At 47.1% G+C, this 17,971-nt stretch overlaps 1 protein-coding gene across 1 annotated transcript; it reads right to left on the bottom strand.

Moving 5' to 3' along the window:
• Positions 1-14,321: 14,321 nt before the first annotated feature.
• Positions 14,322-16,332, bottom strand: LOC127344160 (cytochrome P450 98A1). Its single transcript, XM_051370381.2, has 2 exons — positions 15,368-16,332; positions 14,322-15,262 (listed from the first exon to the last, which is right to left on the bottom strand). The coding sequence occupies exons 1-2, from the start codon at positions 16,247-16,249 to the stop codon at positions 14,615-14,617; spliced, it is 1,530 nt and encodes a 509-aa protein (XP_051226341.1). The 5' UTR covers positions 16,250-16,332; the 3' UTR covers positions 14,322-14,614.
• Between the last annotated feature and the right edge of the window lie 1,639 nt (positions 16,333-17,971).

The following is a 17,971-nucleotide window of genomic DNA, read 5'->3' as shown; positions in this document are numbered from 1 at the left end:
TTAGTTCTGCTCGTCCCGAGCAGGTAAAACGATAACACGAGATAATTTACGGAGTGACATGCCATCATAATCTTGATCATACTATTTGTAAAGCATATGTAGTGAATGCAGCGATCAAAACAATGTATATGACATGAGTAAACAAGTGAATCATATAGCAAAGACTTTTCATGAATAGCACTTCAAGACAAGCATCAATAAGTCTTGCATAAGAGTTAACTCATAAAGCAATAATTCAAAGTAAAGGTATTGAAGCAACACAAAAGAAGATTAAGTTTCAGCGGTTGCTTTCAACTTGTAACATGTATATCTCATGGATATTGTCAACATAGAGTAATATAATAAGTGCAATAAGCAAGTATGTAGGAATCAATGCATAGTTCACACAAGTGTTTGCTTCTTGAGGTGGAGAGAAATAGGTGAACTGACTCAACATTGAAAGTAAAAGAATGGTCCTCCATAGAGGAAAAGCATCGATTACTATATTTGTGCTAGAGCTTTGATTTTGAAAACATGAAACAATTTTGTCAACGGTAGTAATAAAGCATATGCATCATGTAAATTATATCTTATAAGTTGCAAGCCTCATGCATAGTGTACTAATAGTGCCCGCACCTTGTCCTAATTAGCTTGGACTACCGGATCATCACAATGCACTGTTTTAACCAAGTGTCACAAAGGGGTACCTCTATGTCGCCTGTACAAAGGTCTAAGGAGAAAGCTCGCTTTGGATTTCTCGCTATTGATTATTCTTCAACTTAGACATCCATACCGGGACAACATAGACAACAGATAATGGACTCCTCTTTTATGCATAAGCATGTAACAACAATTAATAATTTTCTCATTTGAGATTTGAGGATATATGTCCAAAACTGAAACTTCCACCATGGATCATGGCTTTAGTTAGCGGCCCAATGTTCTTCTCTAACAATATGCATGCTTAACCATAAGGTGGTAGATCGCTCTTACTTCAGACAAGACGAACATGCATAGCAACTCACATGAAATTCAACAAGGAATAGTTGATGGCGTCCCCAGTGAACATGGTTATCGCACAACAAGCAACTTAATAAGAGATAAAGTGCATAATTACATATTCAATACCACAATAGTTTTTAAGCTATTTGTCCCATGAGCTATATATTGTAAAGGTGAATGATGGAATTTTTAAAGGTAGCACTCAAGCAACTTACTTTGGAATGGCGGAAAATACCATGTAGTAGGTAGGTATGGTGGACACAAATGGCATAGTGGTTGGCTCAAGTATTTTGGATGCATGAGAAGTATTCCCTCTCGATACAAGGTTTAGGCTAGCAAGGCTTATTTGAAACAAACACAAGGATGAACTGGTGCAGCAAAACTCACATAAAAGACATATTGAAAACATTATAAGACTCTACACCGTCTTCCTTGTTGTTCAAACTCAATACTAGAAATTATCTAGACCTTAGAGAAACCAAATATGCAAACCAAATTTTAGCATGCTCTATGTATTTCTTCATTAATGGGTGCAAAGCATATGATGCAAGAGCTTAATCATGAGCACAACAATTGCCAAGTATCACATTACCCAAGACATTTATAGCAATTACTACATGTATCATTTTCAAATTCCAACCATATAACAATTTAACGAAGAAGAAACTTCGCCATGAATACTATGAGTAGAAACCAAGGACATACTTGTCCATATGCTACAGCGGAGCGTGTCTCTCTCCCATAAAGTGAATGCTAGGATCTATTTTATTCAAACAAAACAAAAAAACAAAAACAAACCGACGCTCCAAGCAAAGCACATAAGATGTGATGGAATAAAAATATAGTTTCAGGGGAGGAACCTGATAATGTTGTCGATGAAGAAGGGGATGCCTTGGGCATCCCCAAGCTTAGACGCTTGAGTCTTCTTAGAATATGCAGGGGTGAACCACCGGGGCATCCCCAAGCTTAGAGCTTTCACTCTCCTTGATCATGTTGCATCATACTCCTCTCTTGATCCTTGAAAACTTCCTCCACACCAAACTCGAAACAACTTATTAGAGGGTTAGTGCACAATAAAAATTAACATATTCAGAGGTGACACAATCATTCTTAACACTTGTGGACATTGCATAATGCTACTGGACATTCGTGGATCAAAGAAATTCATCCAACATAGCAAAAGAGGCAATGCGAAATAAAAGGCAGAATCTGTCAAAACAGAACAGTTCGTATTGACGAATTTTAAAATGGCATCAGACTTGCTCAAATGAAAATGCTCAAATTGAATGAAAGTTGCGTACATATCTGAGGATCATGCACGTAAATTGGCTTAATTTTCTGAGCTACCTACAGGGAGGTAGACCCAGATTCGTGACAGCAAAGAAATCTGGAACTGCGCAGTAATCCAAATCTAGTACTTACTTTTCTATCAACGGCTTAACTTGGCATAACAAAACACAAAACTAAGATAAGGAGAGGTTGCTACAGTAGTAAACAACTTCCAAGACACAAAATAAAAATAAAGTACTGTAGGTAAAAACATGGGTTGTCTCCCATAAGCGCTTTTCTTTAACGCCTTTCAGCTAGGCGCAGAAAGTGTGTATCAAGTATTATCAAAGGGTGGTGCATTCTCAGCGGGGTGTGGAGTTTTCTCAACCAGGCATAGTATATTAGATACATAAGTTTTAGCATCTCCCTTTTCATTAGTCTTAGGCGTGCTACTCTCATCAAACAAATTTTCAGGAACAAGCCAATCATAGTTATTTTCTAGTGCATCATTCATAGCTAAGAGTTTACATGGTATTGGTGCTTTGATCTCCCCACCATCATCAATATTATTAGTATATCTTATTCTATCCATGTCCATCCTTTCAAGGAGACTAACAAAATTAGTATGAGAACCAAGCATATTAAATTTAGCAAAGACCTTTCTAGCTTCTCTTGCTAGACCACCAAATTCTCTAAGAAGGGTTTCTAAAACAAAATCTTTCTTTTCCCCTTCTTCCATATCACCAAGTGTGAGAAACATGTGTTGGATTATAGGATTAAGATTAACAAATTTAGTTTCCAACAGGCGAACTAAATGCGCAGCAGCAATTTCATAAGTAGGCGCAAGGTCTACCAAGTGTCTATCTTCAAAATTTTCAATGGTGCTAACATGATTGAAAAATTCTTCTATATTATTTCTCCCAACTATAGACCCACGTCCTACCGGTATGTCTTTTGTGGTAAAATTAAAAGGAAACATGATGAATCAAGTAAGGTAAATGCAAGTAATTAATTTTTTTGTGTTTTTGATATAGAGAACAAGGCAGTAAATAAAGTAAAGCTAGCAACTAATTTTTTTGTATTTTGATTTAGTGCAGCAAACAAAGTAGTAAATAAAACTAAGCAAGACAAAAACAAAGTAAAGAGATTGAGAAGTGGAGACTCCCCTTGCAGCGTGTCTTGATCTCCCCGGCAACGGCGCCAGAAAATATGCTTGATGGCGTGTAACTCACACGTTCGTTGGGAACCCCAAGAGGAAGGTATGATGCGCACAGCAGCAAGTTTTCCCTCAGAAAGAAACCAAGGTTTATCGAACCAGGAGGAGCCAAGAAGCACGTTGAAGGTTGATGGCGGCGGGATGTAGTGCGGCGCAACACCAGGGATTCCGGCGCCAACGTGGAACCTGCACAACACAACCAAAGTACTTTGCCCCAACGAAACAGTGAGGTTGTCAATCTCATCGGCTTGCTGTAACAAAGGATTAACCGTATTGTGTGGAAGATGATTGTTTGCAGAAAACAGTAGAACAAGTATTGCAGTAGATTGTATTTCAGTAAAGAGAATTGGACCGGGGTCCACAGTTCACTAGAGGTGTCTCTCCCATAAGATAAACAGCATGTTGGGTGAACAAATTACAGTTGGGCAATTGACAAATAAAGAGAGCATGACCATGCACATACATATCATGATGAGTATAGTGAGATTTAATTGGGCATTACGACAAAGTACATAGACCGCCATCCAACTGCATCTATGCCTAAAAAGTCCACCTTCAGGTTATCATCCGAACCCCTTCCAGTATTAAGTTGCAAAGCAACAGACAATTGCATTAAGTATGGTGCGTAATGTAATCAACAACTACATCCTTAGACATAGCATCAATGTTTTATCCCTAGTGGCAACAGCACAACACAACCTTAGAACTTTCTCATCCTTGTCCCGGTGTCAATGCAGGCATGAACCCACTATCGAGCATAAGTACTCCCTCTTGGAGTTACAAGCATCTACTTGGCCAGAGCATCTACTAGTAACGGAAAGCATGCAAGATCATAAACAACACGTAGATATAACTTTGATAATCAACATAACAAGTATTCTCTATTCATCGGATCCCAACAAACGCAACATATAGAATTACAGATAGATGATCTTGATCATGTTAGGCAGCTCACAAGATCCGACAATGATAGCACAATGGGGAGAAGACAACCATCTAGCTACTGCTATGGACCCATAGTCCAGGGGTAGACTACTCACACATCACACCGGAGGCGACCATGGCGGCGTAGAGTCCTCCGGGAGATGAATCCCCTCTCCGGCAGGGTGCCGGAGGCGATCTCCTGGATCCCCCGAGATGGGATCGGCGGCGGCGGCGTCTCAGTAAGGTTTTCCGTATCGTGGCTCTCGGTACTGGGGGTTTCGTCACGGAGGCTTTAAGTAGGAGGAAGGGTAGGTCAAGAGGCGGCGCGAGGGGCCCACACCCTAGGTCGGCGCGGCCAGGGCTTGGGCCGCGCCGCCCTATGGTGTCGCCACCTCGTGGCCCCACTTCGTCTCCTCTTCGGTCTTCTGGAAGCTTCGTGGCAAAATAGGACCCTGGGCGTTGATTTCGTCCAATTCCGAGAATATTTCGTTACTACGATTTCTGAAACAAAAAACAGCAAAGAAGCGGCACTTCGGCATCTTGTTAATAGGTTAGTTCCAGAAAATGCACGAATATGACATAAAGTGTGCATAAAACATGTAGATAACATCAATAATGTGGCATGGAACATAAGAAATTATCGATACGTCAGAGACGTATCAGTCATCTAATCATGTTTAAACATATAGGTTTCAAGAAGTTGTAATCTTTGAATTGGCACCAATTACCTATTTGAGGGGATGCAAATCGCTTATAATTTTGTATGCATAGTCTATGATATCCTAGCTAGCTCAACAGGATTGATAGGATACTCGTATCAACAAGTTGTCACTTTTTTTTCAGAAGCTCATCTCCAAATAACTCCAGGTGCTTGGTCTGGAACGATTTGAGGAAAGGTGAACGACCGGAAGTCCTTTCCAGGTGCGCATAAGTGAGGACAAAGGGCGCATAAAAAACATGTGTTGGTCTGTGAGGCTAGTCTAGAGTTTCTAGAGAGTTGCCAGGAGTACCAGGCCCGACCAGGGGGTGGCCGGGGTGTTACACGAAATGGTCATGGTTGTATGCTATTGTGTATCTAAAAAAAAGAGTGAAGCAACAACAATAGATCAAGATAAATATTCAGCATGTATGGACATGTAACGAAGTTTACAAATTATCTGAATAGTTACATCATATCATAGCATGTACATGATCTACAGTTCTAGAGTTTTCCTAATCAATCAATGTATAAAAATGCACATATCTTAGCTTACCGAAGTTTGCAAATCGTCTAAACAACTAGATCATATCAGAGCATCTACATGACCTACAGTTCCAGATTTTTTCTAATCAATGTACAAAAGAGCATAAATCTTAGATGTATAAAATGAACCTTCACCTGAATTGTAGACTATATGAAGTCTATCTCAAAGCTCCGAGTTCAAATTGTTTATCTAGCTGAACAGAAAGGCATCAATGTCACACTGAAAATAAAAAACGATGCAGCATGGGCACACACAAGAATTACATTGCTAAGGTCAAGCTAAATAGCAGATAATAGAAAAGATGATATGTCAAATTAAGAGATATATCAAGAATCGAGCGTAGATAAGAAGACCAGGGAGTCTAGTCAACGTTTTCTAAAAGTGATCATTAAAATAAAACAGGAAGGCATGCATGCACTATCATCCAAAACATCAGTGATACTGATTATGTCCTATAGTGACCAAATTACATCCCACTCTTAATACTAAACTTATTGTTGCAGACAAAACCAGCAAATATTTTATCACCTAAAAGAATACCATCAACACATTTGAAGGTAAAATTGTTACTGCCATGAAGTTGTTCTTTGTAACTATCTGATGGACACAAGATGGGTAGTGAACACCCCTGAAAATTGCAATATCTACAACTTTCAATGATGCAGCCTATATAAACTAAGTTGCACATATCGAACTCTGCTAAGGTATCTTGACTTTACCTTCAGTGGACAAAATGTGACTTATTGTTACAAATGACATCATAAAATTCTGGACCATATTGTGTCATTAGCAAGAACAGATTTAAATACTATTTCCAAATATCATAGCTGGTTTGAGGTGTTATAGAAGTCATTTTGCAATGTACATGAGCAAATTATCTATTTACATGGGATTAAATCTTGCATATTTTCAATATACATCACTGAACAGAATGGAATGTCTTACCATAAGAGACATGAGGAGGAACATCAATCCCGACCAATAGATTTAAAATGAGCCATAACTGAAAGTATTAGAGAGAAAACCTACGCAAGCAACATGTAGAAATAACAATCATTAAATAATGAGTACAAAGAACATGTAGAGGGAAGCAACTTTAATACCGCCAATGAACAACTTGATGTTTCCAATTAAAGTTCTAAAAAAATACCCAAGCCATGATGAATTCCCGAGGGATGAAAAGTTCAAGTCAGAAATTAATGAGCATAAGCATGCGAAGATGGTCAGTTTCCAACAACAGGAGGCAAAACATGATCGACCATCCAAGCCACCCAATAGAAAATCATCAGAAAACACAAATACACACACAATTGTAAGAATACTAAGCACCAATATGTGCTAGTTCGGGGTTCAATTCTTGCTAGCTCTACAATAGGTCAATCTCCATTTCCTATTTTAATAAGGAAAGTATCACAAATACATGGTTCCAGCAACAACTGTAAAAATAACTTAACTAACATCACAAATTCCTCACCCTAACTCTACTTCATTTCACTTGTTGGACATATCCAGACTGCAACCTTCAACATTTGTTGTTGGTTCAACTAATATAACAATCCAATAGAGATAAAACAAGGCCGGCCTTTGGCCAAGTCTGCTCCGTGGGACCTAATAATCATTGATGGAGTCATCCTTTAGCATTTTTAATTGTGCCGCAGAAAATCACAACATAGTAGATTTAGGAAAAATATCTCCAACTGAAGCAACTACTGCAAACCTTGAGCTCCACTGAACCAAGGAAACCAGCTTTAACTTTTACAAGAAACTTCAAGGAATTAGCTTTAACTTGCATAGGAAACTTAAAGGAATTGGGCGCCTATGGCTACAACTGCATGTTTCTGAGTTCTGCATAACCTGAAATAATATTACAGAAAACATATAACAGTAAGATGCAGATGTCCAATATGATTCATAAAACATGAACCATACATAGCGGAAGGGAAAACAACCTAGCCCCTCATGTGAGGCAACCTACGCTCAACAACAACCTCGACAGGCAGCTTCTCCTGTGAGGAAACCGACCGCGTCATCTACATGATCCATATATAATCCGCTATCGAAGCCTCATAGCAGAAATCACAAGCGAGATGTGTCAGCGTCCTATAAAGAGATGCATAAATTGGTAATTGAAAACAAACAATCATCCAATCTATAGAAAAGTAGGACAACCCACATCAAACAGTTTAAGAATAGAAACATCAAGGAGCAAGCTGCATACAAAAATAGCAAAGGAGAAAACAATAAACCTAGGATTCGCCAGGAAACTCATGTGCCTCGCATCCGTATGCTAGCCCACACCAGCACCCATGTTATGCGCCCTAACCTGGACAGGGAGTTGCATCGGATGCACCGATGACAATGTTAGGGAAGGCGCTCGTTGGGGTTGATGCAACCTCACGTGAGGGATATGAGGGCGCTGATGTCCTCCTCCACGCTTCCACCCGCCTCGGGAGGGGATGGATCACGGCACCGATGTATCCTTCAGTAGAGGCCAAGGCGGCCAGGCGGTAGAGGGTGGCCCACGCCCCGAGGAGCCATCCAAGCGGAATCGTGGACCTCCAGATTGGCGGAACATATCGTTGTATCCATCGAGACAAGCAAGGGAGCTATGGTGGCAGCCGACTGGGCTGATGACACAAGCGGCACGAGACCTGGCCGATAACTGAATTGGCTGGCGCTACTGTGGCATCCTGGGCAGTATAAGGCAGACACGGAGGGGGCAGTATGACCGCGCGGGAGGTCACGACGGTGCAAGTCGTAGAGGAGAAATGGCCATAGCAGTGGAGTGTGGTAGGACCTGGAGAGGCGGAGGAAGAAGAGAAGAGGCGGAGACCGGGATTTTGAGGGGAGACATCTAGAATGATGTCGACGTGTGAAACGATGAGAAGACGATAGGCTCGAAAATACCTGATGTAGCCGTGCCCACACTAAGAAATCGGAAGAACGGGTAGGAGAAGAGTCACTTCATTGTCGAGAACAACCGGAAGCAACAACAGGAGGTCACCGGCAGGCTATCGGTAATTAGGGAATTAACATGCAAAAAAAGGTAACAAAAAAGATCTACAGTACCAAACGGCCATCCACACTGCTAAAAAACTTACGTGAAATAGGTTTTTTAGATAAAGTTAATATATTAATATCAGAAGATATCAATTACACCCAACCTCTGCAACAACGTCTCATCCTAGTGGCAGTATGTGGAATAACTAAGATCAAGGCAAAGGGCTCCAGCTTTTACATAGGCAATAATCTGCTCTTGAAAGTTAGGGCATCTCCAGCGGCGCGACGCATTTCGGACGTCGAAACGGACGCGTCGTGTCCGTTTGCGTCGGCCGGAATGGTCGAAATCGTCCGGGCGTCCGTTTGCGTCGGGGGGTGGCTCCAGCGACGCGACGCATAAATTTTTTTTTTCATTCATGCAACCATAATTTACGTTTAAAAAAACATAAAAAAGCCATAAAGGCGTGCTAAAAGTTGCTGCTGCCTACTGGTCGTCGTCGCTGACGAGGTTAATGAACTCCGGCGTCGGCCATGGAAGCTCGTACGCCGGCGGTGGAGGAGGTACCGCCGCATGGGCAGGAGGCTGTGGCCAGGGATCCCACGCCGGAGCAGCAGACGGAGCGCGGTCGTTGGAACGCGTCGGCGTTGCCGGAGGAGTCGCCGGCCTCCCCTGCGCGAGCGCTGACTCCCGCAGCTGGATTGCGAGCCCCTCCCACAAAGCGAGCTTGTTGAGCTCGTCCTGAGCGCTGTTGGCCAGTGCCATGGCAATGGCCTCATCCTCGGAAAGGTCCGGCGGCTGGGTCTCCGGATCCCACGCCGGCCCGCCGTCGTCGTGGTCGTAGTCGACCCTGTCGACGCCCTCGTCCGCGTCCTCCTCGTCGTCCGCGTCCTCCTCGTCGTCCGCGTCCTCCTGGTCGTTCTCTTCTTCTTCTGCGGAGATCTCTCGTTCGAAGAAGTCCACGTCGCCGAGGTAGCCAGCGCGGCGGCGCGCGTCGAACTCCCACGTCCCGGATGAAATCCAGTTGTAGGAGTTCAGGGCGTACGCCTCATCCTCCCGCAGATCCGGCGGCAAGATCGCTCGGCGGCGGCGCACCTCGTCCCGCCGCTCTCGGCCCTCGCGCGGCACGGGGGGGACCGGCACGCGCCGCGAGTTCAGGTACCAGCCCCCTCCCGGCAAGTTCGCGTCCGGCCATGGCACAGGCCGGTTTTCCTCCCATAGCTGCCGCGCGAGCTCAACTCGGACGTACAGGCCGACCCTTGCCTTCTTGCCGGAATGCGAGCCGCTTGCCTCCTGGTCGTTCTTCGTCTTGCGGAACGGCCAGCATTTCTTTCCCATGGCGTCGGTGGGGTGGATACTGTGGGATTTGGTAATGGTTTGGTCGTCGAAATGGACGCCGGCAGCGTCCATTTAAAAGGCTCCGACGCCATATCGCCTTCAATGGCCTGCTAGTGCAACGTCTACTAGCTGCGCACGCTCGCGGAAGCCGAGGCACGCCATTAACGCGGCTCTGCGAAGGCTGCAGCGCGCCGCCCGGAAGTAATGGCCGAAGACGAAGCAGTTGTGCCGCTGCCAGGCGGGCCCGTGCGAGGACCGAACGGACACTTTGCGCGTCCGCGCAGCGTCCGCCGAGACGCAAACCTGCCGCATATTTGGGCCAGGTTTGCGTCTCTGCGGACGGCCCGGTCACTTTGCGTCGCGCCGCTGGAGGTGGTGCACGACGCATTTTCGGTCACGGCGGACACAAACGGTCGCTCAGCGTCCGTTTGCGTCGCGCCGCTGGAGATGCCCTTAGCCCCATCCCCATCCATGAATAGAAGCCGGTGGTGGTCATAATTTTAATCACGTGCACATTTAGGAGTACTGTAGAGTGGAAAATTTAGTAGCTACTCCCAAACCTGCATGCTTGTTTGTATATACGCAGATTCCAGTATACCACCACATATGGGCTGCTCTAAGATTTCAGATTCATCTCTTCTAGACCCAATCTTCCCATGGTCGACCCCATGAATAGACACCGGTGTTGGTCGAGTTTGGTCCCTCGCAATAAAGTCGTAATGTTACTCGTTTCATAAAAAAAAAGTCGTAATATTGCTCACGTGTAAGAGCATGTCTAACAGGCCCCGTATTTTTTCGCCCCGTATAACACGAGTAAAGGGCCCTGTATCCAGTTTTCGTCGGCCAAAAACTCGGACGAGCTAGCAGAGCCCGTATCCCCACCCCGTAAAACAGAATATTCTGTTTTACGGGGTGGGGATACGGGCTCTGCTAGCTCGTCCGAGTTTCCGGCCCCTCAAAACAGGGTTTTAGACAGCAATTTGCACATCAATTTCACATCAAACATAGCACATCTAAAATATGTGATGCATAATTCATAGTTTTAACATCACAACACGATCATAGGAAGTGCCTCCTTCTTGCACTTTGGCTCGTTGTCCCTCAACTTCCACTTAGGAAGATGTTGAAGGATGGCAAAGCAATGTTGAAATTGAAAGTCCTTGTTCTTAGAGCTGGCCATGTCCTTGTACCGTTGTTTAGCATACTTGGGCTGCACAACAATAGTATGAGGAGATGTTTCCACATCATCAACACATAATATGGATAGCTCGTGATGTTTCACATCATCAACACAAGGAAAACTTACATAGCATCCTTGTTCTTAAACCGCCGATTTGAGGGTTTCGCGTCTACCCGGCCGTCTAGCACGCCCCGTAAAAACGGCCCCCGCATCGTTTTTTACTATGTAAGTTTTCCCCTTTTACGGGGTCTGTTAGACCTGCTCTAAGTGTTTACGTTCTCTACGTTCTCTCCGCAATCATCGTTCGTCGATCTCCGGTTTTGGTTTATCTGAATGCAGTTGAAGCGTCATCTTCTGAAGAGATACACGCAGTCCAATTTTCTTGAATCATATCAGCTCGAAACTTCCACGGAAAAATACACAAGAAAGCAAACAATGTAGTTTTACCATTGACCTACAAAACAGAGGAATGGGCACGCAAACCTTTCTCGGACAGACAATGTAGGAGCATCTGCAACCGCATCTCCAAAGGGATTTGGAGGACGTCGGACACTTAACATCTCTTAGTCGCACGTTCTAAAGGCCGCTTCGGTTCGGACGTGCTCCAAATATTATCCGGCATCGCTAGTCCATCCCCTATGTATAAAGGTTGTATTAGGGACGCCGAACACGATTTTTGCACTTGTTTTTTTGTTTGGAGGTCACGTTTGGGGGGACGCGGCTAGGAACGGGAGCCCCTCAAAGCGGCACCACGTCGCGGCGTCCCCCAAACGACCAATCCAACGCTTTTGCGGATATTGTTTGGGGGATGCGACTGTAGATGCTCTACTACTGAGTACATTGAAACGCACTGACACAACGGTCGACCATTAAGAACAAAATTTATTAGAACAACCCGATATCCCTATGAGAGGAGCTTGTATAACCGGCAACCTATCTTTCGCTTAAAGAGGTCCTCTATCAGTTTTATTTTTATTAATCAACCTAGCACTGACACCTATGAACGCGCACATATCCTATCTCTATAAACATCTTCGAGAGACTAGTCTAAAAAAATAATCTGGCGGGTCTTCAGATTAGCGAAGTTATCACAGGGCATCTCGTGATCGCCGGGAATGGTGTCTACCATTGAAAACAAATCATCTTTTATGAGACACCAAATTATTAAACCCGAGGTATTTTTGGTGGGCTATGGATGTCACTGCCCTTCTAAGTATTTAGTTTGGCTAAAGTGGAAAATTTCAATTTTATAAAGTTAATTTTTTCATAAAATTAATTGTAACGCTGGATAACTGTTCGAGATGCATGGGTTAATTTCATATTTACAGCTTTCTCCGAGTTGGTATCATCCTTTCTTGGAGGAAGCTGTTGCATCTCTGGTTACTAGTGGCTAGTTGTAACTATGTGTTACTTCCTCGTTGTTTCATTTATCTTCACATCTTCGGTTCTCTTCGAATGGAAAGCCGCAAGGAGAAAAGAACACGACTTTGCTGCTTGCTTGATATATACAGAAGCGCGCTCTGTTTTGCCTTCAGTGACAAACAATGACACATGCAAGAGAGAGAAATACAACCCATATTCTTACTCTTTCCTTTGGCCTGACATAACATATCAGCTCGTTTTGGGTTCAATTAGAGCATCTCGGTAGCTCCCAAATAGGCGCCGGCAGGGTCACCGACACCTCCGTTTAGGAAGCGCTAGCACTGAATTCTCTATTTAGGGGAGTTGTTCCCACACCGGCGTCTCCAAACAGGCGGCCCCGATAGAAGTTTTTTACACAAACTACATATTATGCTAAAGTTTCTTTTTAATGTCATTCAGGATCGAGGAATGAATAATATTTTCGGGCAAATCCGAGTAAAACATTATTCAGTCCTCAACCCCGGATGACATATGAAACCTGCTTCATCTCTAGCCTACTACTACCTCTACTGGTCACTTGGCTCTATGGAGGTGGACGATCGCCCGCTGCTCTCTCCGGTGGTCTCTCCCATGCTCTCTACGGTGCATCTCCGTCGATGATCCCCTGCTCTCTCCGCCACAAACGTCAAGTAGGCGGCTCTATTCGTGGCCACCGCCTTCTGCCGCAGCTGCCGCTCCAGGTCCTCCCGCCGCCGACGGTGATCCAACTCCTGCCTCTGTAGGCGGAACTGCAGCTCCGCCAAACGCCACCGCTGGCAGATTTCCTCCTGAATCTGCGTCTCCTCCCGCTGCAACCGCCGCAGCGCAAGTTCCTCACACCCCCTCTGCGGGTGCACCTCCCACCAGCGCTGGGTCAGCTCCTCCCGTCGCCGCGCCTCCAGGAACTCTAGCCGCTCCGCCTCCTCCACCTCCTCCCGTTGCCGCCGCTCCGCCTCCTCTCGCTGCCACACCACCTCCTGCCGCGCCACCCGCCGCCGTCGCGCCTCCTCGGTCACCCGCAGCCGCCGCTCCGCCTCCTGGTCCTGCCGCATCTACGGTCGCCGCTAGTGCCGCTGCCTCCCACGCCTCGTACTCTGCAAGCTGCGGGTCCACCTCCATGACTTCTACGGCCGCCTCTACCGCCGCCTCGTCCCACGAATCCCACATTGTGCTATTTTGTAGGGTTTTTGCAGCAATGGCGGGGGAGGAGGGATAATATAGACCGTCGGCGAGGCGGGAAACCTCCCGCACTGTGTCGCAGCGGAAGAATTTCCCGCGCGGCGTCGTGGCGGTAAAATTTCCCGCGCGGTGCCCTGGCGTCACTGACAGGCGGATCCCATGCCCAAAATTTTCGGCCTCGCGAGGCGCCGGCGCGCCCGATTCGCGCCCTTGGCGAAGGGGCCGGCACAGGGTTGCCGGCGATTCTATTGGGCTCCAAAATTGGCCAGCGCCGTATGGTGCGAGCCCCATTTTCGCTCCCGGCCTTCAAAAAGCTATCGGGGCCGCTATCGGAGGCGCCGGTGGAGATACTCTTATACAAAACATAATCGATCAAGTTAGTACGTCATGGTAGATTTTCAGCTGAAGAATGGACCTCTCGTGAAGATCGGTTTCATTTTTGTTTCATGTCGCATGTATATAGGCATGTGTGTCATATATGCTTCAATGATCAATTGCCACGTAAAGGAAGAGATTTATCGTAAGATACAAACAGGCACATATTCTCCAATCATCTGAACCTGATAAAGAAAAACAATGCAGATAAAAAGGTATGCTTAGGCAGTTTTAGCCTTCCGAAATATGCTCTAATCATCCATTGCAGATAAGTGGAAGAGATATCTCCTCCTCTGAATATTACATCGCGAGATACACGCAGCCCAATTTTCTTGAATAATCTCAACTAGAAATTCCACGAAAAAATACAAAAGAAAGCAAATAGTGCTCTTCTAGAGCCAGAGGAGTAAAACGTAATTTTACGATCGACCTACAAAACAGAGGAATGGAGACGCAACCCTTTTTCCACAGACAATGCAGTAAAGTCTTCAACGTGGAGCCACGGTGGCTCACATGTCGACCGGCACCCGCTTGTAGAGCTCCTCCTTGTCGAGCCGCGGCTTGGCGACGACCTGCAGCGGCGTGCCCATGAAGGTGATGAGCCCCGGGGACTCCATCATGCTGATGTCCTCCGGCCGTGTCCCCTCCGGCGGCGACCAGGTGAAGTGGTGCAGGAGGTGGCCGATCATGGACGCGACGAGGTTGATCCCGAGCTGCGCGCCGGGGCAGACCCGCCTGCCGGCGCCGAACGGCAGCACGCGGTAGTCGCAGCCCTTGATGTCGATGTTCTCTTCGACGAAGCGCTCCGGGCGGAACTCGAGCGGGCTGTCCCAGACCTTGGGGTCGCGCGCCAGCGCCCACGCGTTGACCGTCACGCTGGCGCCCTTGGGGATGTCGTAGCCGGCGATCTTGACGGCGGCGCTGGCCTTGTGCGGGAGCATGAGCGGCGTGGGCGGGTGCAGGCGGAGCGACTCCTTGACGACGGCGTTGAGGTAGGGCAGGTTGGGGAAGTCCGTCTCCGACATGACTCGGTCGCGTCCGACCACCCGGTCCAGCTCCTCCTGCAGCTTCTCCTGCACCTTGGGGTTCTTCACCAGCTCCCCTATCGCCCACTCCACGGTTATCACCGTCGTGTCCGTGCCGGCGGTGATCATGTCCTGCTCGTCGGTCGTGTCAGTGTTAAGTACTTAAGTCACGAAATGAGTTCTATCAGTAGTAATTGATGTTGATGAGGCCCGTGGACGGCGGAAACGTTAACGTACCCAGAGGAGGCCGATGACGGTGTCGTCGCTGAGGTCGTACTTCTCCCGTAGGGTGAGGAGCGCGTCGACGAAATGCTGCTTGGAGGTGCCGCTGATCTTGAGCGCCTTGGCGTGCTCCTCCATGATCTTGACGGTGAGGCGGTCCCGCCTGTCGTTGTGCGACTTGTAGATGTCCTCGTCGACGGGTGCGAGCCAGCGGAGCCAGCGGATGTACTCGGCGATGGAGAGGGACGCGCCGATCTTGATCCCGTTGGTGACGATCCCCTTGAACTCCCGGCCCTGCTCGTCCAGCTCTCCGTCGGCGCCCACGAAGCGCTTCCCGAAGGCGAGGCGCGTGATGTTGTTGAACCCCACCATGCCGAGGAACTCCCTTACCGCCACGGGCTTCCCGCCCTTGCCGGCCTTGTGCAGGGACTCCACCATGTCGGTGACCTCGTCCTCACGGATGGGGCGGAGCGCCTCGAGGCGGCGCGGGGTGAAGAGCTCGAGGTTGCAGAACTTGCGCACCTTGATGTAGTGCGCGCCGTAGTCGGCCCAGATGAGGTCCATGCCGCCGCGGCTGAACCGCTCCGTGGAGCGGTTCCGGGGCCGGTCGGCGAGCTGCTGGTCGTGGGTCTTGAGCACCTCCTGCGCCAGCTCCGAGGTGGAGACCACCACCATCGGCGACGACCCGAACCACACCGTCATGATGGGCCCGTACCGGCCCGCCCACTCCGCGAAGCAGCGGCACCGCACGGGCTGGATTTGGAACAGGTTGCCCAGCACCGGCCATGGCCTCGGACCGGGCGGGAGCTTGCCGAAGCGGAGGCGGTTGAGGAGGAGCGCCGTGATGGGGATTGCCAGCAGCGCCAGCGCCACGGGGAGCAAGGTCGCCGTCTCCATGGCTGCTACGTAGTGGAGTAGCTAGCTAACCGCGCGCGCGTGGGTGGCGTGGGAACTTTCCTACTTACTCTTGTTCTGGATGATTGTGTTTAATATATACACGTAGTCACATGCGACATTTTAGGCGGGGTGGTAGGTAGGAGCTTCGTCTCGCCTGGAAATTTTGCACTTGTCGTCGGCCCCATGAATAGACACCGGCGATGGTCGCTGGTAATGTGGCTCACGTGTAGGCACGAGATCCATATCGAAGAGTCTTCGGTTGAAGATTCTCCACGTTGTTTACTCCATCGTCGTGGATCTCCGGTTCAGTTGTTTGTTTGCATCGGGAAGAGGAGTGTAAGAGTGCCGGTGAAGCGTCATGTTCTGCAGAGAGGAACTATTTTGTTATGTTCCTCTGCAGTGGATCCCATGGTCCTCGCGTACGTGTGTGTTGTGTGGCCGTCGGTGCCACGCTGCAGAGTGGAGAGCGAGATCTATGAACAACTAGCCTCCGCACGCTACCTACTACGCAGCAAATTCGATATATAACGCAGCAACTTGTGTGGAGATCTGTGCGGACGCTCCTGACTCAGATTTGACCTTTTTGTTTGAGGGTGATTTGATTTTTCTTACCATGCAATTATTGCCATGAGGTAAAATGAGTTAAAATTATAAGGTTTCATTTGATTCACATGATTTTAGAATCATGAAGACTTAAGGAATGCAAATATGATTTTTATGTGACTTTACAAAACTTTGTTGATTTTTTTTAAAAATCAAAGAAGATGTAAAGGGTTAAAAGAGCAAAATGGGCATTTTGCAAATATTCAAAAAATGGGAGAGGTTCTTTTGAAAATCTTTCAAATTACAAAAACATGATTCTTGCCACTTGGAATCATGAAAGTTGTAAAATTCATTTAAAATTATTAAAATACATTTTAAATGAAATATTAAAACCCTAAAATAGAGTTGGTTTATATAACTTAAGGGTAAAACACACAAAGAAGGGCAAAAACTTAAACCAACAAAGCATATCATTAACATGCTGTTGGCGTCAGAAACCCACCGACGGGCAGCGACGGGTCAACACCGTAGAGCCGGGAAGAGCCTAGAGCTGCGGCTGGCTGAGACCCCTCCGAGCGACGGCCCGCAAAGCACTTCTGGTCACACGTCCGATGCTGGGTGCAAGGGCGTGCCACCTGACCTATACCTGGCCAGGAAGGTGATGGAGATGCCTCGCTTAATTTCCTGCATGGCATACACGTAAACATTAAATACGAGCCTCGATCGGCTCTCAGGTTATCCTGTGAATCGGCTCAAAGAGCCGATCCACCCATGATTCATACGGGGTGCACGAATATATGGTGGTCCTGCTTGATCAAGATAAAGCTAATGAGATCTACGACGATTTAGGGTTTTCACCGCATAATCGGATCATCCTACTCCAGGTTGGGCCTCGCGGCCACGCACGGTGCTCGTAAGCCGATCCTAAACAAGGCCTAAAAACCAACACGAAGTTGATCCCCGGAACATCCTGTTTAGGACTTGCGAACGCCACCCTACGTGCCGATGGATCCTCCCCCCCTTTGTAAGGCCTAACTATTGCAGATATTAAACTAATCCTTGTAGAACAAGGAGCAATCGTAACGGATCAGATCTACTAAATAATGATCAAGCGGGGTGCCGCCCCCACACCTGAGATAGGTGTGAGGGCGGCTAGACATGCAAGGGTTGCACTACGTA

This window comes from Lolium perenne, chromosome 3, assembly GCF_019359855.2.
Source record: "Lolium perenne isolate Kyuss_39 chromosome 3, Kyuss_2.0, whole genome shotgun sequence".
Taxonomy (NCBI): domain Eukaryota; kingdom Viridiplantae; phylum Streptophyta; class Magnoliopsida; order Poales; family Poaceae; genus Lolium; species Lolium perenne.
The sequence above is the reverse complement of the archived record's forward strand: the minus strand, read 5'-3'. Positions and strand labels throughout refer to the sequence as shown.